This window comes from Leptonychotes weddellii, chromosome 4 (assembly GCF_054177405.1).
Source record: "Leptonychotes weddellii isolate Sample4059 chromosome 4, ASM5417740v2, whole genome shotgun sequence".
Lineage (NCBI taxonomy): Eukaryota > Metazoa > Chordata > Mammalia > Carnivora > Phocidae > Leptonychotes > Leptonychotes weddellii.
Window position 1 is genome coordinate 76,460,853 of NC_138372.1, and position 21,509 is coordinate 76,482,361.

The window sequence follows — 21,509 nt, forward strand, 5'->3', positions numbered from 1 at the left end:
TAGAGGGGAGGGGGGTGGGAGGATGGGTTAGCCTGGTGGTGGGTATTGAGGAGGGCACATTCTGCATGGAGCACTGGGTGTTACGCACAAACAATGAATCATGGAACACTTTATCTAAAACTAATGATGTAATGTATGGGGATTAACATAAGAATAAAAAAAAAAGACGTGAGATAGATAGATAGATAGATAGATAGATAGATAGATAGATAGATATAGTGGAATATTAGTCATAAAAAAGAATGAAATCTTGCCATTTACAGCAATGTGGATGGAGCAAGAGGGTATTATGCTAAGTGAAATAAGTCAATCACAGACAATTATCATATGATCTCACTGATATGTGGTATTTAAGAAACAAAACAGAAGATGATAAGAGAAGAGAGGAAAAATAAAACAAGATGAAACCAGAGAGGGAGACAAACCATAAGAGACTCTTAATCATAGGAAACAAACAGTATTGCTGGGGTGGGTGGGGGGTATGGAGTGGCTGGGTGATGGACATTAAGGAGAGCATGTGATGTAATGAGCACTGGGTATTATTTAAGACTGATGAATCACAGACCTGTACCTCTGAAACTAATAATATATTATATGTTAATAAAAAATAAAAATAAAAAATAAATAAATTAAAAAAAAAAAAAGTTCTCATCACAAGAAAAAAAATGTGTAACTATGAATGCTGATGGATGTTAGCCAAACTTATTATTGTGGTGTGATCACTTTGCTCTATGTACAAATATTGAATCATTATGTTGTACACCTGAAACTAATATAATGTTATATATCAATTAAAAAAAAAGCGTTACATATTAATGGATGTTCCTGTGTGTGGCTCTGTGAGCTGTTTTTTCATGCTCTGAAGTTCCCTGGCCCATTTTGGAGTTGAGTAGTATGTTGGGGGTTGGATCACAAGTTAGAGAACCCAGGTTCTAGGAAGAAGTTACAAAAAAAGTCACTGAGACCTCAAAAGCCTTACTTTTTTTCTGGTTGGTAAAATGGGAAAAATAATGCTTGCTTACAAGTGAGATATTGTTTGGTTAAACAGTGAATAAAATAAAAGTCTCTCTTGGCAGAAAATTGTAGAGCCTATAAAGGCCTGTAAAAGACATGTTTAGATTTTGCTTTGAAATAACTTTTAACCTCAGTAAAACCTAATGATAATATACCATATTGCTTTTCTAAGCTTAGATTATGCTTTTCAGAAACAAACACAGGAAATTATTACATCTAAAGAGTCAAAGACCTTGACTTTCTTTTTAATTTTTAAGGAGACACATCATACCTTTTTAGAAGGTTTATATGAACAAGACTCATGGAAACACCTAGAAAGCAATGAATCCTCTTTAGTCCAATATGTATCTACTATGCCTCTGTTGTGCAGAAGGTTCGAAGGAAACCACTACATTTTTTTAAAAATAGAACCCTTTAAATAATTGGCTTTGTTGCCTCCAATGTTACAGGAAATCATATTCTTTATTTGAGGGATGTTAGTGGTGCTGGAGATGTTGACTTGAAAGGTGATGTGTCAACTACATTTGTGGGTGTTTATGACTCAAATTGACATTTTTAAAAAATGCATTGTGTTTTCCTGAACATGTTACATTTGGATAACAAAATTGCCAGTGGGTTTCAGGGAGAAAGGTTTCTACTTTTTAAGAAATATGTGTATTGTAAAGTATATAAAAAAGGTACTACTTAGTAATCATATGTATGCTTGAGCAGCATTGTATAATAAGGCATCTGATTTCTCCAGACACATCTTACCTCTCTCACGAATCAGAAAATAATATAATTTTATTGTTAAGAGCCCTCTTATCTCTCCCCTGCAATTTAATTAATACTTGTTAAGAAGACGTAGCTGTCAGATTAGAATTGGATTTTTGAATTTTCTATTGTCTTCTGATGGAGTGGCAATCTAAATCTTTTTATTTAGGTATATTATTTTCAAGAACTTTTCGAAATGATAATTTCCCAGCTTTTCTGATGAGGAAGAGAAATTTTTAGCATTTGAATAAATAGATTGAATGGTTGATTTTTTTTTCCAAAAAAGGAAATAATAGAGAAGCCATTTTAAAAAGAAAACAATGAAGATATTTTTAAGAAAGAATAGCTATTATTCTCAAATTGTATTGTTTTGTTAAAAAATTTGGTGATAATATTACTGTAGGGTTAGGTACAGGCTCATTTTAATTTCATGTGGTATTTAAAAGTGTAAAGAAATAATCATTGGAAAGGCAGTAGGGAAACAAGCCTACATTCATTACTAATATTTCACTTTTCTAAAATCATTTATCCATTCTACAAACAATTATCAAATTCCCACATGGTGTAAGCACTGGGGATGTAAACTGGTCAAAAGATAGACACATGGTCCTCATGGTACAACTTATATTTCAACATGGGAAATAAAAATAATAGCTATTTCTAATCAATGTTAAGGAAATGAACAGTGGACTGAAATAGAAACAGCAAAAGAACCTACTTTGTACATAAATGCTCTTCTGGAAAGGATTATCTGAGAAACATATTTAAGCTGAAATTAAAGGAAAGAGCACTAGCTAGAAGATGTAAAATAGAATGATTCGTCAGATACTCACCATTTATTTAAGTCTTCTTGGATATCTCTCAGTAAAGTTCAAAAATGTCTTTTCCAAAAAGTTCTTATACATTTTGTGATAAATTTATTTCTAAGAACCTTATTTTTTTGTTTGTATTTATCTTAAATTATAAATCTAAAAAATTTTATTTTACAACTTTGTTTCCAGTTTGAGTATAGAAATGTAATTCACTTGAGCGTATTATCTTATATCCAGCAATCTTTTAAATTAGTTTTAATTTTAATAATATGTAGACTCTTTGGGATTTACTATGTAGAAAATCCTGTCATGGGTGCATATTGATAGTTTTGTTTATTTACTTGGTATATGATATTTATTCAACCATTATACTTTATATTTCTTTTTTTTTTTTTCATTTCTTACTGAGCTGGCTAAAAAATGCATTTTAATGTTATTAGTGATGGGACATTCTTGTATTATTCCTGATTCTACCATAAATGCTTTTAAAGTTTTTTTCTTTAGTAATGATGTTTGCTATATCCCCTCCCCCCCTCATATTTTTAATCAGGTTCAGATAGTTCTTATTCTCTGTGATAGGAAGTTGGTTCATAAGTGGATTGTGAATTGTATTAAATAGTTGTCTGCATCCACTCATATAAGTCTATGATTTTTCTCCATTATACACTTAATACACTTAATGTGGTGATTTACACTAAGAGATTTTCTCATTTTAACCATCATTGGAACCCTGGGCAAATTCAACTTGACTGTTGGTGGATTTGGCTTGCTCAGTGTTTTAGGACTTTTATATCTATATTTCTAAATAAGAGTGATTCATCATTATCTTGTACACTTCAAACATACACAACTTCATTTGTCAGTTATATCTCAATAAAACTGGGGAAAGAAAAAGAATGACTTGTCATTACTATTGCTAATGCCAAGAATATCAGTTTTTATATCAAGGTCTTGCTAACTTCATAAATAGTTCCATGTTGGACTGAGTTTTGTGAGATTGCCATTACTTGTTAATGAAGAAAAAATTCTTCCAATAACGCTTTTGGAGCAGACCCTCAAGAGCTGTTTCAATGTTAGGTTAGGGGCTTAAGTCATGATACTGGAGAGACTCTTAAGTTTTAATTGTGCTGTCTGAATATCTTTACTACTGTACTTGCAAATGGAGAACAGTGACAGGGTGAAGAAAAGGGATGTTTACTTGCCACTGTTCTAGATTATAATGTAAGACATAAGCGATGAAAGATGGATGATTGAATAGTCAGCTAGGGTGATTCTTCGAGAGGTCAGTGAAATCCCCCTAGACTGCTCTTTAGCAGTGATAGATCACAGTGATTGAAAAAAGTTTGACTGGTATTTTCTTCCATCATCCTGGCAGCTATTCCTGGAGAAATAGACTGTGAGGAAGCTGCTTTCTCAATCTGTAATTTTTATAAATGATATTTTGACAAAATTGTTGGTAATCATGGCAATTAACTCCTCTAGAATTATCATGCCAGAGTACATTAATTATTTATTAAATATATAGTTCAGCAGTCAAGCAGATTTGCTTCTAACACATATTTTAATGTAGTGTGTAATTCAAACATTTTTACCAAAAGAGTTTACTTTCTTCGATATAGAAAAGTTGGAACATATACCCAAGTCGTCTGAGAGAGACCCATTAATTGCCAACATAAGCTCCACATTTGTTTAAGCTCTTCTATTTTAAAGTTTCATTGCTACTCCATAAAACATTTGTGTTTGTGTTCATTTAAAAATATTTGTATATGATCTCCATAAAATATCCACATAAAATATCATAAAAGAGTATGCCACGTTTTTTCATGGCTTTAGCAATTCTCTAGGCCATCCCTGGAGTATTAATGTGGATATAGGAATCCCAACTTGAGAGACATAGATTAAGGTATTCCATATTGGTCTCATCATGAAATTGTGAATTTCATTGTGAATTGTGAAGAATTGAGATAATTTCCTGACGTTATGTAAAGATCTGTCTCCGTGAAATCAGTATGCCAAAAAATGAGTGAGAAAAGAAGAAAAATATTTTACACCAGTGCTAGCATGGTCTTTGGCACATCCTTAGTGTTCAACAAGTCGCTGTTGACTGAACTAACATATTTTCTAAAAACTGATCTCTGATAAATAAGAAAAACTAAAGGCCTAAGAAAATGTTTGGAAATATGGTGGATCTTCTGAAGTTGCTGAACAGGTATTGTTAGTTACTAGGAAGTATACTCTAAAGTGCCTTCAGAGTCGGGGGAGCAAAAGGTCCATTTGCATTTTTTGTTTTAGGATTTTATCATTCCATAATTAACAAGATACGAATATTCCTTAGTTAAAGTGAAATACTTTATTAAGGGGACATGGCAACCTAGTTCCTTAAAATGGAAGTAATGTCTGGACTTTTTCTGATTTGGAGGAGGGCCTGATAGAATGGCCTTACATAGACTTTTTGGCCTGGCTGTATTGTCCAGTCCAGCCACCAACACTTTCAGGTGTATTGGGATTTGGGGGGAAGCTTTCTGAGCTATTGATAAAGTGTCTCTTTGTTTCCCTTATGACTGTCGTTCCTTTTTTTAAGCAGGTCCTCAATAAGGATTCTCTAAGACAGTACAAATGAGTGAGTGGGCAGATTCATTCAGGACATTTCTGACACACCAATCCTTCCATGGTCTGGGAGTGCTTCTCTAACCCTAGTGTGTGCTAAATGCTTAGTCCCAGAGTTTTTACCAACACGTTATTAAAAAGAATCCTATTATGTAGGGACTTTCTTTCTCCTCATATTACAGATGAGGAAACTTGACTATTAAGGAGCCTATTATACACGTGTGTGATTATGAAATTTTTAAAATTCAGGAGAAGAGGAGGAGCCCAAACCAATGTATTAATGCCCTAAGGCAACGAAAAAAGATAAAATGTTACTTCTTCAGAGTGGAGCTGCTTCAGTGGACAGTACATGTGGAATCTGGGTCAATCTAGATGCAAAAACATCTTGTCGTTAAGGAGGCCGGGAACTTGTCACTGAGGCAGGTCACACTCCCTTGTAACAGGTACATGTCTTGCTCCTCACATGCAGCAGAGCACTGGACATACAGAAAAGTTCTGGAAATGAGGATATTCAGTGTGAATGACATTTGAATTACTTACTTCAAACCAGAAAGATGTTTTACAGTTTTCTGAGAACCTTGAAAGCATAGTGCTACAAAATAATTGATTGAATTGAAAGAGGATATGGCCAAAAAATAGAACCAGATTTATATATTTATGTATTTTAATGAGTAGGATTAGGCATTCATTTTTTTTTTTTTAAAGATTTTATTTATTTATTTATTTGACAGAGAGAGACACAGCGAGAGAGGGAACACAAGCAGGGGGAGTGGGAGAGGGAGAAGCAGGCTTCCTGCGGAGCAGGGAGCCCGGTGCGGGGCTCGATCCCAGGACCCTGGGATCGTGACCTGAGCCGAAGGCAGACGCTTAACGACTGAGCCACCCGGGCGCCCCAAGGCATTCATTTTATTGGAACAAATGTTTTAATAGTTTTCAAATGAACCGCATCACTGTTTGCTGTTCTAAAAGAATTCTAAGGCAATTTAAGCATCATTAAAATATCACACTAAAAACCTTGGTAATAAAGAGAAGTCTGGTCTTGCCCAAAAGCTAGGGAGTGTGCATCAGCTGCACTGAGATGCAGAGCACTTCTCTGGTATTTTCCTTGTAGTTTTCCTTCTCCTCCACAAACATGTAGCTCTCATTTTTTGTTATTTAAAATGCTCATCTGTGTTTGCATATAATTGGTATATCCCTATCCCCTCCCTGCTTGTCCAAACTACCCAAATTACTACAGCAAAGTCACTTTGGAAGTTTCAAAGTTTAAGTGTGATCTCGACTCCTGTTGACCTCCAAAAATTATTTGATGCCCTACATACAACTGAGTGGTTTTGAATGTTTACATACAAGTGTACCTCACCCTGTGAGACTATTCCTGTCGCCCTCAGGCCTTCATTTCCTATTTTACCCTACCCCACCTGTTCTCCCCATTAATCTTCACGGCAAAACAGACTTTTCTCCCAATGCCCACGTATTGTCAGTTGACAAACCCTGCGGATTCTGTCTCCCAGCATTTCAGTTTTCTCTTCTCAGTGCCCCTGCATCAGGAATCTGATAGTTACTACCGTCCCCGGGTCCTTTCCTTTCCTCAGACTCCTTCAGTGATTTTACTTGTCTTCTATTAAAGGAAACCCCTTCAGGACCTGGCAGCTGCCTGCCTCTCTTTCCTCATCTTTTGCAATTCCTCTACTCACACTCTAGGTACCGACTTTAACGAACCACCTGTAATTTTTCAGATACTCCCAGGTAAACATGCTTCTAAGACTGTATACTGCTATTTGCTTTACATGAAATGTCTTTCACACTTCTTTATCTGCTTGATTGTTTAATCTCTCCCCTTGGGCATGAGTCCTTCAGTTTCTTCACTCTTCATCTTAGTTCTTTCTTCCTTTTTTTTTTTTTAATGAAGTGCAATCGACATACAATATCCTTTTTATTTCAGGTGTACATCATAGTGATTCAATATACACTACAAAGTAATCCCCATGATAAATCTAGTTGCTTATATCTGTCACCACACAAAGTTATTACAATATTATTGACAGTGTTCCCCTGTGCTATACATTGCATCCCAATGATTTATTTATTTTATAGCTGCAAGTTTGTACCTTCTAATCATCTTCACCTATTTCATCCAACCCTCAACCCTTCCACCCCTCCCCCTATGGCAATCAACAGTTTGTTTCCTGTATCTATGAATCTGTTTCTGTTTTGTTTTTTAGATTCCACATATAAGTGAAATCATCACTATTTGTCATTCTCTGGTTTATCTCACTTAGCATAATACTTTCTAGGTCCATCTGTGTTGTCACAGATGTCATGATTTCATTCTTTTTTGTGGCTGAGTAATATTCCTTTGTATATATACACCACATCTTCTTTATCCATTCATCTATGTATGGACACTTGGGTTGCACCCATATCTTGGCTACTGTAAATAATGTTGCAGTGAACATAGGGGTGCATATATCTCTTTGAATTGGTGTTTTCATTTTCTTCAGATAAATACCCAGAGGTGGAGTTGCTGGATTATAAAGGAGTTCTATTCTTAATTTTTTGAGGAATTTCCATGTTCGTTTCCATAGTGTCTGCACTAATTTACATTCCCACCAACAGTGTTCAAGGGTTCCCTTTCTTCCATATCCTGGCCAACACTTGTTCTTTCTTATCTCTTTTGGTAATAGCTATTCTGACAGGTATGAGGTCGTACCTCATTGTTTTGATTTGAATTTCCCTGGTGACTACTAATGTTGAGCATCTTCTCATGTGCCTGTTGCCCTCTGTATGTCTTCTTTGGGAAAATATCTATCCAAGTCCTCTGTCCATTTTTTAATCAGGTTGTTTGTTTTTTTTTTATATTAAATTGTGTATGTTCTTTATACACTTTGGATATTAACCCCTTGTTAGTTATATGATTTGCATATATCTTCTCCCATTCAGTAGGTTGTCTTTTTGTTTTGTTGATAGTTTCCTTCACTGTGCAAAAGCTTTTAATTTGATATAGTCCCATGTGCTTGTTTTAGCTTTTGTTGCTCTTGCCTGAGGAAACTGGTCCAAAAAAATATTATTAAGACCAATGTTCAAGAGTTTACTGCCTATTATTTTATTCTAGGAGTTTTATAGTTTCAAGTTTACATTTGAGTCTTTAGTCTATCTTGATTTTATTTTTGTATGTGGTATAAGATACTGGTCCAGTGTCCTTCCTTTGCATGTGGCTGTCCAGTTTCCTAAATACTGTTTATTGATTTATTTTTGTATGTGTTGTAAGATACTGGTCCAGTGTCATTCTTTTGCATGTGGCTGTCCAGTTTCCTCAGTACTGTTTATTGAAGAGACTGCCTTTTCCCCACTGTATATTCTTTCCTCCTTTGTTGTATATTAATTGGCCATCTAATGTGTAGGTTTATTTCTGGGCTCTCTATTCTATTCCATTGATCTATGTCTCTTTTTGTGCCAGTACCATACTGTTTTGATTGCTATAGCTTTGTAGTATAGTTTGAAATCAGGGAGCATGACACCTCCAGCTTTGTTTTTGTTTGTTTTTTGTTTTTGTTCGTTTGTTTTCCTTCAAGATTGCTTTGACTATTTGGGGACTTCTGTGGTTCCATACAAATTTTAGGATTATTTTTTCTAGTTCTTTGAAAAATGCCATTGGTATTTTGATGGGGATTTTGTGGACTCTGTAGATTGAATAGGGTAGTATGGACATTTTAATAATATTAATTCTTCCAGTCCATGAGTATGGAATAACCCTACATTTATTTGTGTTGTCTTTAATTTCTTTCATCAGTGTCTAACAGTTTTCAGTGTCCAGGTCTTTCACCTCCTTAGTTAAATTTATTCCTAGGTATTTTGTTCTTTTTGATGCAGTTGTAAATGGGATTGTTTTCTTAATTTCCCTGGTAGTTTGTTGTCAGCGTATCGAAACACAATTGATTTCTGCATATTATTTTGTACCCTGACACTTTACTGAATTTATTTATTAGTTCTAATAGGTTTTTGGTGGAGTCTTTAGAGTTTTCTATATATTGTATCATGTCATCTGCAAATAGTGACAGTTTTACTTCTGTCCAATTTGAATACTTTTTATTACTTTTTCTTGCCTAATTACTTTGGCTAGGACTTCCAGTACTATTTTGAATAAAAATGGTACAGTGGGCAGCTTTGTCTTACTCCTTATCTTAAGGTGAAAGCTTTCAGTTCACCATTGAGTGTGATGTTAGCTGTGGGTTTGTCATATATGACATTGTCATTATGATGAGGTACATTCCTTCTATATCTACTTTGTTGAGAGTTTTTATCATAAATGGATGCCAAATTTTGTCAAATGCTTTTTCAGCATCTATTGAGATCATCATCCTTTGTCTCTTTAATGTGGTGTATCACACTGATTGATTTGCAGATGTTGAACCATTCTTGCATCCCTGGAATAAATCCCATTTTATCATGGTATCTGATCCTTTTAATGTACTTTTGAATTTGTTTTACTACTATTTTATTGAGGATTTTTACATCTATATTCATCAGGGATATTGGCCTGCAATTTCCTTTTTTTGTGGTATTTTTTGTCTGGCTATTCAATCAGCCCTCAGATCTTCAGGAGAAATTGCTCTGTATATAGGTATAGATTTGGTGTGTTCATGGGAGGAGGTGAGTTCTGGGTCTTCCCGCACCACAGTCTTGGATGTCCTTTATCTTAGTTCCTAACACGGACTAGATGGATGCTGAGTGAATGCTGCTGGATGAGTGAGTGAATGGGGATGAAGCAGATCCTACTTATCATTGTTTCTTCATAACGTTCTTCAGTGAACATTAACTGGTTTCCTTTTTTCCCTCTGCTCCTTCCTTTCTCTTTAACCATCCCTGCATGTCTCTGACTTAGGAAATACAGCTCTGTCCTGGTCAAAAACGTTTAGTGATTTACCATTTCCTGAAGAATCCATTTCATGCTCAGTATCATTTATACCCTCAAGCAGTGAATATTTAATCAACCTATCCAGCAGCATTTCTTGTTTCCACTTGCCTACCTCCAGACTCCAAACCTACTTCTTATCCATTCTGTTATCACAGTCTGTAGCATGCCGTTTTGTTTATGCCTTACCTTCATCCAGGTGTTTCTTCCCCAGTCCCTGCCTACTGAATTGACAGTCAAAATGTCCCCTGCTCCAGTCAGAAATAATCCTCCATTCTGTGTCCTCCTATATCACTTTAATTTTTTCCTCCATTGTGGTATATATCACATTCTGCTTCATATTATATAGTCTTCAGTTTTTATTTCATTTTTGTTTACATATATTCTAATAGATTACAAACTCCTTGAGTTAAAGCTGCATCAGTTCAGCCTTGAAATCCACAGGCAAGCTAGCTTGATGCTGTTCAGTCAGTGTGGAAAAAACATGGGCTTTGACTTAGGCAGGCCGTGGTTTGAATCTCTATAATGTCACAAAAGCTCTGTGATCTCTTTCATTTTTTTTCTACCCGTTTCCTAACTTGTAAAAGGAAGATAATAATACCAAATTTGCAACATTATTATGCAGATTAAATGAAATATGTTAAGTATATAGCTTAATGCAATGGCCCTCGGCAGAAATGCAATAAATGGTTATTATTCTCGTTGGTATTACTGGTACCATAGTAGGGAGTCACTACTGGACAAAGGCTTTGTTTTGTTTGCCTGAGTTCTTAGTATTAATGGTTTTCATTTGATTGTGTGGCTAATTTTTAGCTGAATATAACTGAAGCTAGAAATTACCCATTAGCCTTGCTGTTAAATATAAATCTTCCCCCCCTTTTTTTTTCACTATCTTACAATCTTGTATTACTTATTCTGGTATTACAACATTTTCCTGGCAAAAAGGGTTGCTTGCTTCTTCTGTTTTTCCACTAACGGAGGGCCAAATTGCTTCCAGGATTTGTGAAAACAATTATTCAAGCCTTAATCCTTTTTTAATTCAGTCTTTTCTGTGCTATTTTGTCGTCGAGAATATGAATTGAATTTCCTACTTTTAGAGTTATTGAAACCTTCCTTGGCCTCCAGGTTCTGGCACATCTTACTCTCCCACTTCTTTTAACTGTTGTTGAGTGTATATGTCCTAAGCCCGATGGCACCATCCAAATGCACAGTTCCTTATACCAAAGAACTTGCTAAAATTGAAGTCAACTAAGGGAAAGGACATACTATGCTTTTGTAAATTATTAGGAAAGATAAGGTCCAGCTCATTCTTCATTTGAACTGGGTGCTTTGTGCTTATTATCAATTAGAGTTTCCTAGAATTGAAATTATGGGAAGATGATTCAGTGTGGGGAAATACCTAACGTCTCTTTTCTCCTTTTCCGACTGATATAATGATGAAATCATCAAAGAAAGAAAAATTACTCCTGTGTAGCTGCAAAAAATGACAAGACTTGATCATATATATTTAAAGCATATGCATCATCTTCCACCCTGGTGAGAACAGATTAAGCAATAGCACTAGGAATGGACTTAAGACCAAGACCCTGGCGGAGGAATGCGATACTTCTAGAGCTCAAAATACTGGAAAAGGAGAAGGAATCAACTTCAGTTTCACCAGCTGATAATGATGGTGATGATGATGGTGGTGATGGTAATACCTAACATTTAGTAGGCAATTGTCAGGCACTGTGAAAGACAGTTAGTGTTCATTATTTCATGCATTTAAAACCCCTATGTGGTAGGCATTGCTATTTTTATATCCATTTTACAGCTGAAGAAACTGGGGCTTCAACAGCTAGTCTTACCCAATGCCACATAGTCTATAAAGACAGAAGTGGGACTTAAACTGAAGTCAGTCTAACTTGTTATCAGTCTTCTTAATCCCAATGCTGTGCTGGTAAGGCTACAAACCTTCTTTTCTGTAGGTGAGAGTGAGGTCAGAGAACAGGACAGGACTTCTCTAGTAGCTCCCAGCCAGAGCAGGAGCACCAACCAGCCAAACCACCACTTCCAAGGGCTTTTATGAGAGGGAGTTGCAGATTGATCAAGGGAAAACTCTTATAAACCCCTTATGGCTGGGACATCATGCTAAACTGTCAGGAAGGGGAGAAAGATAAAATATATATGACTTAGATACTGTGTTTCCTAAAGCCAGTTTTAATAGAGCAGTCTGCCAGTAATCCCACTGCAGTGCATAGCAATTTTAGACTGCGCAAGCTAAGCAGAGGAGAATAATAGTGAGTTTACAGTTGGTGTATGTACCTCCTGATTCTATGCAAGAGAGACATTTTGCTAATAATTTCCATCTGGCTATGAAAATGGCACAATTTCATCCAACAACCCAGAGGAGTGAAGTTCTCTAACCCACCCCTGAACTTTTTCCAGCACACCCAGATCCTGTTTGAAATATTTGGACTTTCAGCAATTTCACTCTTAGCTTATCCCCTAGTATCCACAGCCCACCATCAGATATCCCACTAATATACCATTAACAACTCTTTAGACGGATTCTCTAAGATTTAACAAAGTAATCAGCCCAAAGAGTATACATACTCAAAAAGTAATAAGTGGCCTCACTGAGATAGTTAACACACAAAACAAGTAAAAAAATATCTCCTTTCCCCTGCAAAAAACATGGAAGTCAACCTTACTATTAAAATAGATCTCCCATTGGCAATGGAAAATTTATATAATACCAAATGTCTATTCTTAGGAAATAAAAGCAAATAAAGCTGTGATGAAATAAGGATAGAAAAGTGAAATTCCATAGCAAAAATAATAATGATGATGATGAAAATAATAATAAGAGTAATAATTCACATGAGCATTTGAAGCAAAATAACGTATTTTGATTCTAAGACATTTTCACATTTTAACGCCTCTGAAATGGGGATCTTCTTAAGTAATCGCCTCTTTCAGATACTTTCAGTCACACCACAGTGGTAAAGTATGATGCCCCTTTGAAAATATGAGAGAGATGGTGTCATTTCTGCTCGAAGTTTCCCGGCCTAGGATCTCACCCCATAAAATCCATGAATTTTACCACAAACGACATGGCTCAGTAGGATATGGTCACCCGTTCCTTCTGTGACTTCATCTCCTAGAACCTTCCCTTTGTTGTTCACTCCACTCTGTGCCATGGCCATGCCAGTCTCCACGTTCTTCTCGGGCCATCCAGGCAAGCTTCCACTTCCAGGCTGTTGCCCTGTGGTTTCCTCTGCCAGGAATGATTTTTCTCCTGAGAGTCTCATGGTTCACTCTCACATTGACTCCAGATGTTTAATCAAATGACGCTTCCTCATTTAGGCTTGCCCCTGTCCTCTTATATGAACTTGCATCATCCTACATCCCTTACTTTTCTGCTTCATTTTTCTTTTTAGCATTAATTTTTCGATCAATAGTTCCTGTTTCATTTATCTTGCTTTTTGTTTGTCTCTCCCCGGTTGAGTATAAGCTCTGGTACAAGCAGGGATTTTTTTGTCTGTTGTCTTCACTGCTGAATCTCCAAGCCCTAGAAGAAAGAATGCCTGGTACAGAGAAGGCACTTAATAAACATGTGCTGAACCTATGAATAAATAGTGTACATAAATAAAGTATGTATAAATATATGTATTAGTATGTAAATACACCAAATACAAAACAATACATTGATGGATTACATGCTCAGAGGTTGGTGGGTGAGATAGGAGGAGGTGTAAATATCACACTAAACCTGTCTGATGGCGCATGGACTCAGTGTCAGGCGTCCTGAGATATAAACCTGCCTCTGTTACTAGCTCCGTGATGTTTGGCAGGTTAATCCCCTGGGCCTCCAGGTTGGACTGCATAATCAGAGTGGATGTTATAACATGTCAGTTAATTGATCCTTCTAAAAACAACTGAAAAATGAGGCCCAGGAATGGGAAGCTGGGGAATGAAACCATACCTCTTAACATAAATATTATCACCATAAACAATAGTGGTAATGAGATTTAATGCAAAAAATTTTGAGATAACTTGTAGTTCAATTTCCTCTGTTTTATAAATAGTGAAACCCAAGCCCAAGGTTTGAGGGACTTAGCCAAGGTCAAATGCTAATTGGTGGCAGACCTTAGAACGCTACTCAGCATCTCTGGCTGAATCCAGTCTTCTTTTTACTATAACTGGTTAGTACAAAGGGTAAATGCCGGTGACTTTCCAAACAAAGAATTATTCTTAAGCTGTTTTGATAAAATGATTGGCTTAGATTTGATGAATTCATTCAGTAACGAGAATACGTAGATCGTAGATTGATGCTTCTCTCTTTGTGATCTAATTCAGCTTACAGAAGAGATTGGAAAACTTGAAGATAAAGTGGAATGTGCTAATAATGCCCTGAAAGCAGATTGGGAAAGATGGAAACACAATATGCAAAATGATATCAAGTCAGCATTTACAGATATGGCTGAGGAGAATATCCACTATTATGAACAGGTAATTAGTGATACATGATATTGCTTCATTTTATGAAAGTTATCCTCTCTAACTTTCTGTCTGTCCTTTGTTGCAAGAGTCTATTAAGGAACCAAGTGTCACATTCAAAAGCCTCCTTGGTGGCTTGGTGCCAAGAGAGTAATGCTGAACCCACCCACTGAAACAAATGTGTTTATGTGGAGGAAGGATGAAAGTCTTCCTTCTTACACAGCATGCCCCAAGTGCCTAATTTGAGCCTTGATGTGAGAAAGAAATATGATACCATTTTGCTTTATTTGTTTTCCCCATATTTTCGTGTTTTGGAAGGATTTGAATTTTTCAAAAGCACTTGGTAATGCTTCCTACTGATTCTCCTATCTTTCCTCTTCCTTTCCTTCTCTTACGTTAGAAAGGGTTTGCAACATGAGAAAAGGACCAGAGGTTTGAATGAGCAGAAAATCAAATCAGGTCCTATATCTTGTGTCCCTGCCGATTCCACCTTACCTCTGTAGCTGTTCAAAACTTCAACAAAAGAGCATGCTCTTCTATTTTTTTTTTTTTTTTTTTAGTTCAGTTTAGTTTAGTTCAGCCCTTCTCTCTTTTTTTTAGTTCAAGATAGAACCTAGTCATCATTTGGCTTTTCAAATGATTATTTTTTTACAACTAACAGTTCCCCAAGGTAGTTGTTATTTTAAATAAATTTTATACTATCACGTTTTTTTAACCTAGCATATTCTAAACATACTCTTCCTAGCAGGTACATTTTAAACATACATCTTTCACCTTATTTCTGGCTGGATTAATGACTATATGAAATTGGTACATTAAGAATATTATTTTTTATGCTTTGTAGTCTGTAGTGCATGTCAGTTTAATACTATAAAATACTGTATATTTTGAAAGATGAACTGATAATGATATTTTCATTTAACACAAGTTTCTTAAGCCCCTACTTCCAGCAGACCCTGTGCTGGGCCCTGGAGGGGACCACAGCATGCAAGACAAATACAGTGCCTTTCTCATGGAGGCACAGTCACCCAGGGGAACAGACAATTAATGCAAAAGATTATAATAAAGTATAAGTCATTCTAGCTTAGAAAGACATTACAAAGGCATCTAACCTGATCTAGAAGGAATGAGGGAGGTTCTGCAGAGGGTGTGTTTAAACTGAGACCTGAATGATGAATAAGGTAGACGGATAAAGATGTGAGAAAGAGTTCCAGTCAGAGAAAACACATGCAGAAAATCCTAGAAGTGAGCGAACATGTTCAAATAACGGAGGTTCTTTTTTGGAGGCTGGAGAAGCACAGGTTGTGTTGAGCTGAAAAACAAGGTTTTGGTAGGGGAGGAAAAAGTTTTCCTGAACCCTCTTAGCGTCCTTGGCTAGGTCTGAAAATTAAAATGAGGAAGATAAATTGATAGGAGAAAAGTATACAAATTGATTTAATGAAAGTTCTCTGAGACACAGAAGCCTTCCTAAGGACATAGAGTCTGGAAGAAACAGACTTGAGTATTTTATGCGAGAATTGATGAAAGGTGGGTAGTTGTGTAGAAATCTGGTAGATTAAGGAGTATGAGGTAAGTATAATAAACAAACTTAACAAGTCCTTTTTGTTAGGTGTCTTCTTTGTGCTGCTTCCCTTTGATAAGGACGTCTCTTTCCTCTGGATATAAGGAAGGCACCTTTCATATGAGGGTTTTATCACCTGCATCAGGGGATGAGGGTTGTGAAAGTTCCAAGTGACTTTTCTGCTTCTGCCGTAGTCTCAAAGTACTTCAGCTTAAAATAGTCTGGCCAGGTGCCATATCTTGCTGCCATGTGTCCTGAACCCCACTGGGTTGAAGAGGGCCTGATAATATTAAGTCTTTTATTTTTCATCCTAAGGGAAATAGGAAAGGCCATTGAAGAGTTTTCAGCAGGGAAACAACAGTATCTATCAGACTTGCCTTTTAGAAAGGTCACTCTGGCTTTTATGGGTCAGAGTGCAACACAACTGGACGTGATGAGACCTAATCGTTAGGGAACAGTTGCAGCACCAGATGGAGATGTGACCTGACACGGGGATTTCATGGCAGTGGCCTAGAGCCTCAAGTGATTGAAAAGATCGTTCTCTCTCTCTCCTTAATTTTTTTTATTCTACATTAACAACCTTAAGTAAATTCAATTATCTCAAAGGAATTTCCCATAAGTCTCAGATTTTGAAATAGTTTAAAATATTTTGTTGAATAAAGCACATTGACCACTATAGGCTTTATTACCCCTTAACTATTTAAATCCACAAAAATAGCCTTCTCTCTCCTTTACATTAGAACTGTTCATTCTGATGTTACAGAATTGTTATGACAACCAACCAAAATAATTTATAAGAAAATGCCTCGAAAATTAAAATATGCAATATACTATAAGTGATTATGATTATAAAACATAAATATATTAGGGTATAAAAATCACATGACAAATGCACTAACTGTTTTTTCCTTTAAGTGATAGGATCTGCAAAAATTTTTTTCTAAGTGTGGACTTTATTTTTTTAAGGGAAAGTGTTCATAGCAATTCCACTGAACTCCAACTGAAATGTTTGGGTTTTGACTATACCTGTCATATAAATTCATATTTTTGTCATTCTCATAGACTGAATTCAGTTTATATAAAATATTGTTAAATTAGCATCACTGTGCCATATTGCCATATTGCCAATCTTGTTCTTCACAGCAGTTTATATCAGTATGTTTTTAACTCTTTCCTCCAAATGAATTATATTTCCAAATGTTACTAAAATGTATCAAGTGCACTGCATCTTAAATATGTAACTTTGAAGGAATAATTGGTTTTCTTTCAATTAAAAAAACCCCTACAGTTTCAATTATTTGTTGTTTTTCCCCTGAGTGAATAACTTTTAGCTGATTTGCCGTACCAGTCCAAGCATAATCAGGAAGTTGGAGCCCTTAAATAATCAAGGCTTCCTAATTAGCACATAGACTGTGTGGCCTGAAACAGTAACTGTCTGCTGTTATCTGTTAACTTCAGAATATCTTAGATATACAGAGAAGTGAAATGTTCCAGAATCTTTCCATTTCCTTTTTTAATTTAATCACATTATTACGGAAATACTTTTTTTTTTAATCAACATTTGCAAATATAAATCCCCGAAGGGGTTTGTCCCTAGTATGATAGATGAATTGGGGTATAAACATTTGCCTTTGGACTTGTTTTATGAAGTGAAATGGTCACAGCTCATTTATAACTTAAAATTTAAATCTCAAAGTGAGAGAGGAAAATCAGATTATAAATATGAGGCATGGGTCTGTATAGGAAACCAACTATTGTCATATTGAAATGTAGTATTTAGATGTGTGAATTTACTTGGAGACAGTTGATATCAAATATAAAACAGATATCTCCAACCGAACTCTAAATAAGTAAAATGAAGCTATTTCCATTTTGTCCTATATGACCAATAATTAGAATTAAGAATAAATTTCACTTATTTTTAAAAACAAGAATTAACAAAGCATTACAACAAAATTCCAAATGAACATGGGTGAGTAATTTCAAAGTATATTGGTACCCAAATAACCAAAGAAAATTACTTCCTGATAAAATGTGGAGGGATGTTAAAACCATAAAACATGACATGCTAAATTAAGTGCATGGACATTTTCTAATTGTTCTCTGGTAGGTACAGAAGTGTGTCTGTTTATGTGGTTGTTTATGCTGATGTTAATGATGATGATTATGATGACGGTGGAGAGATTTGAAAGGAAGTGGTCTTTGGTAGGTATTGCAAACTGAAAGAATATACTCTTTGAAAGTTCAATTTTAATATCATAGTGAAAAGATCACATAATGTTAATTTTTGCCAAATAAACCAGTTTATAGTTACGTGAATATAATACTTAAGTGAATGTAATACTTAAAGTAATGTAATTTATGCCTTTGTGCAGTTTACTGTATGATATTAATGTATGGAAGTCCTTGTTTCATAGTTTTATTTTTGTGGTTATAAAATTAATATATGTGCACACTAAAAACAAACAAAAGCTAGGTACACTAATATATAAATTAAAAATAAAGAATGCCTGTAACCTTTTCTCCTAGAGAGAGTGGCATATTTAAATACAATTATAGAAAAATAATTTGCTATGTTCAGGTCAAAATATTTTAAGATTTCTACATGACCCTTTCTGAATGTGTCTTCAGAAAAACATGATGACTTATTTATTCTGTGTCATGATGATTACAGTGGGTATGTGTTATTTTGCATTCCATATTTCTCATTTGTTTACTTTTCTGTATAATGTATAATCTTAACATAATACAATCATGTTAATATACTTCTGTTAGCAAAGGTAACAACTAATAGTTGAACCTCTGTGTTATTTTTTTGCTGTCACAGACAATACTATTACAAATAATTATGAACATTAGACTTTAAAAACTTTCTGGATAAGAATTTCAAGAAATAACCAGGCCAGAGGACATTTCATTTCAAATTATATCAATCTTATTTAAGAATGTCAGTTGTCTCATGTCAAATCATTCCTTTAAGATTCTGTTACCATCAAAATCCTGTGCTAAGCACTATGGAGCATCCAAATTCAAACTTTAAATCTTGCCATTCAGACCTTAGAATTTACTGGGGAAGAACAGTAAGTCTATGTATTTTTCACTTGATTACTATGGCTTTGTTTTAATGGAAGAGTATTTAAATTAGTTTTATTTACTTGAATTGTAATGAACAGATTTAATCGAAGGGTTCTATCACTATGGAATAATACAAATATATGTGTCAACATGGAAGTGTTAGAAACAAAAAAATTATTATAGCATAGGACATTTTCTGGAAAATAAATGAAGAAAGAAAAAAATCATTGCAAAAGTATACCATCTAGCCAGATGAATAATACAGCTAATGTTTTCCTAAAATCCAAGAGTAGTTATTTATGGACCACTTGAAAATTAGAGAAATTTTAAAAAGACACACAAACATATATATATATGTTATAGTAGTCCAACAAAGTAAGTAATAAATGAGCATTGAACGTCCCAGAAGTTCAAGTATAGTTGTATTTATTTAAAAATATATTCCTTGTTATGTTGGGGAATGGTAAAATAAATTCTAGCGAAAGAGTTGTTTGTTTTCAATTCAGGGGTGCACTACATAGTTTGGAGTGTGTTATAAATTTTGTAAATTTAAAACACCTTGGTCCAGGTAATGAGAGCTCCCAAGCATGGTGACTTGAAGAGGTCAGTCTATATTAATAATGATTATAAAACTGCCAGATAAGCAGAATTCTGGGTGGCATTTAGATTTCTGTCCAAAATTTCATTCTTCTTTTGAAAACTGGGATCAGATAAGTGATGGACTCTGTTCATCTACATGAATTAAAAGAAGCAGTGAGGGGGAATAGCTTCCTTAGACTTAATTCCATCCAACAGAGAGGAACTGTTCTAGAACATGACAGAAACCTGGGAAGGAAGTACCCTTTTCACATTCTGGGAGGCAAGAGCAAAGGAAGGAAACCCTGGCCATTTTCAGTCATACTCCCTAGAATTTAGTAAAGTGGTTTTAAAAAGTTACAGAAAATTTAGTTGTAATTGCAAAGTCACAGACTGAAAAAGAGAATATGACATAAGAGGAATGAACAATTCTAAAAAGTAAAAGGGAAGCAGTTAAAGAATCAGATATGATCATACCTGCAGACCATGGGACTATGAAAGGCAAAGACGCAACAGGATACAAACATGAAGACAGAGGAAACAGTGTCAGGAGTCACATTTCAGGAAGAAGTGAGGTTTGGGAGGAAAAAGTGAATGACTTCCAAAGAGTATCAAAGTCCCATGGAAGTGGGTGTTGAGGAGCCTCTTTGGATGCAAGAAAGCTAGGAATTAATAAGCTCTAATAAAATTAGTAAAGTGAACCTCTAATGGAAACCGTGTTATGGAAGCTGAAAAGACAGAACTACTTGAATTCTATTTCATTCTTGTTTTCTCCATCAAGGAGAATGAAAGTATAAGTTGAAAGATTTAGGCAAATATAAATAAAAGGTAACTAAAATCCAGTATATTTGAAGAGATAATAAAACAACAGCTATCCATTTCCAGTAAAAGAGGAGTCTGGGTAAATTCTCTTCTCCAGTGAGCAATGCCAAAGCCCTTCTTTTACCAGCCCCAAAGCAGTGCCTTACCAAGCCTTCGTTGTAGCCCTTAGTTCTAAACTGACTTAGTCAGGAAGATCAACAGACTTCTGCTCACCCAGGAGAAATGCAGACTGTTTTTCTTTCCTAGGTAAATACTAAAATTAGTTTCAGAGAAAGTTTTGGGTAATCCTGGAACAATGATACAGGTGATATAGGTGAATGTTCCCCTACTATTGCAAGTAAGAAGGTAAGTATTATCCCCTACATTGATGACAGGGTCCTGCTCTCATATTCCAAGTTGTAAATCTACCTCTAACTAGCTTTTTTCCAAAGGAATCTTTAGACTCAAGCCAAAATTATTTTGCAATAAAATTATCTTCAGCGTGTGAAATAATAGTATACTTTGTGGAAGTCAGCTCGTTTAATTCACTAAGTCTTTATCTGGTGATGACATTGAAATTTGCTCTCTTCCAAATTTAAGTTTTATGAGAGCCATATTAAAGTCTTGTTATGCTGGAAAAACACTTCTGACTTAAAAAAATAGAACAAAGTAATTATCTACATCCTTCACTAGCCATTCCAAATACTGAATTCAGTCCTAATGATGCATTTTGAAAGAAACATTGGCAAACTAAGATGTAGTCAGAATAAGGTTGTGGTGATAATGGTCTTAGAAATGCATCTTCATTCAAAAAATTAGAAAAGAAGAAAGGTATTTGGAGGGCAGTCATGGAAGAAGGATTACACATTTTATCGTTGCTTCAGATAATATATCTAAAACCAACTCTTGGAAATTG

The 21,509-nt window shown here is 35.3% G+C and overlaps 1 protein-coding gene across 5 annotated transcripts in view; it reads left to right on the top strand.

Annotated features, from left to right (window-relative positions):
- The window catches only part of SNX7 (sorting nexin 7), a 112,382-nt gene that overhangs the window by 55,211 nt on the left and 35,662 nt on the right, over positions 1–21,509 (top strand). For all 5 annotated transcript variants that reach the window (XR_014145006.1, XM_081818847.1, XM_081818846.1 and 2 more), the window contains exon 8: positions 14,440–14,592. Coding sequence is in view for 4 of the 5 variants with exons in the window: in XM_081818847.1 (XP_081674973.1) it covers positions 14,440–14,592 (153 nt within the window). In the remaining variant the exon portion in view is untranslated. The remainder of the gene's footprint in view (positions 1–14,439; positions 14,593–21,509) is intronic.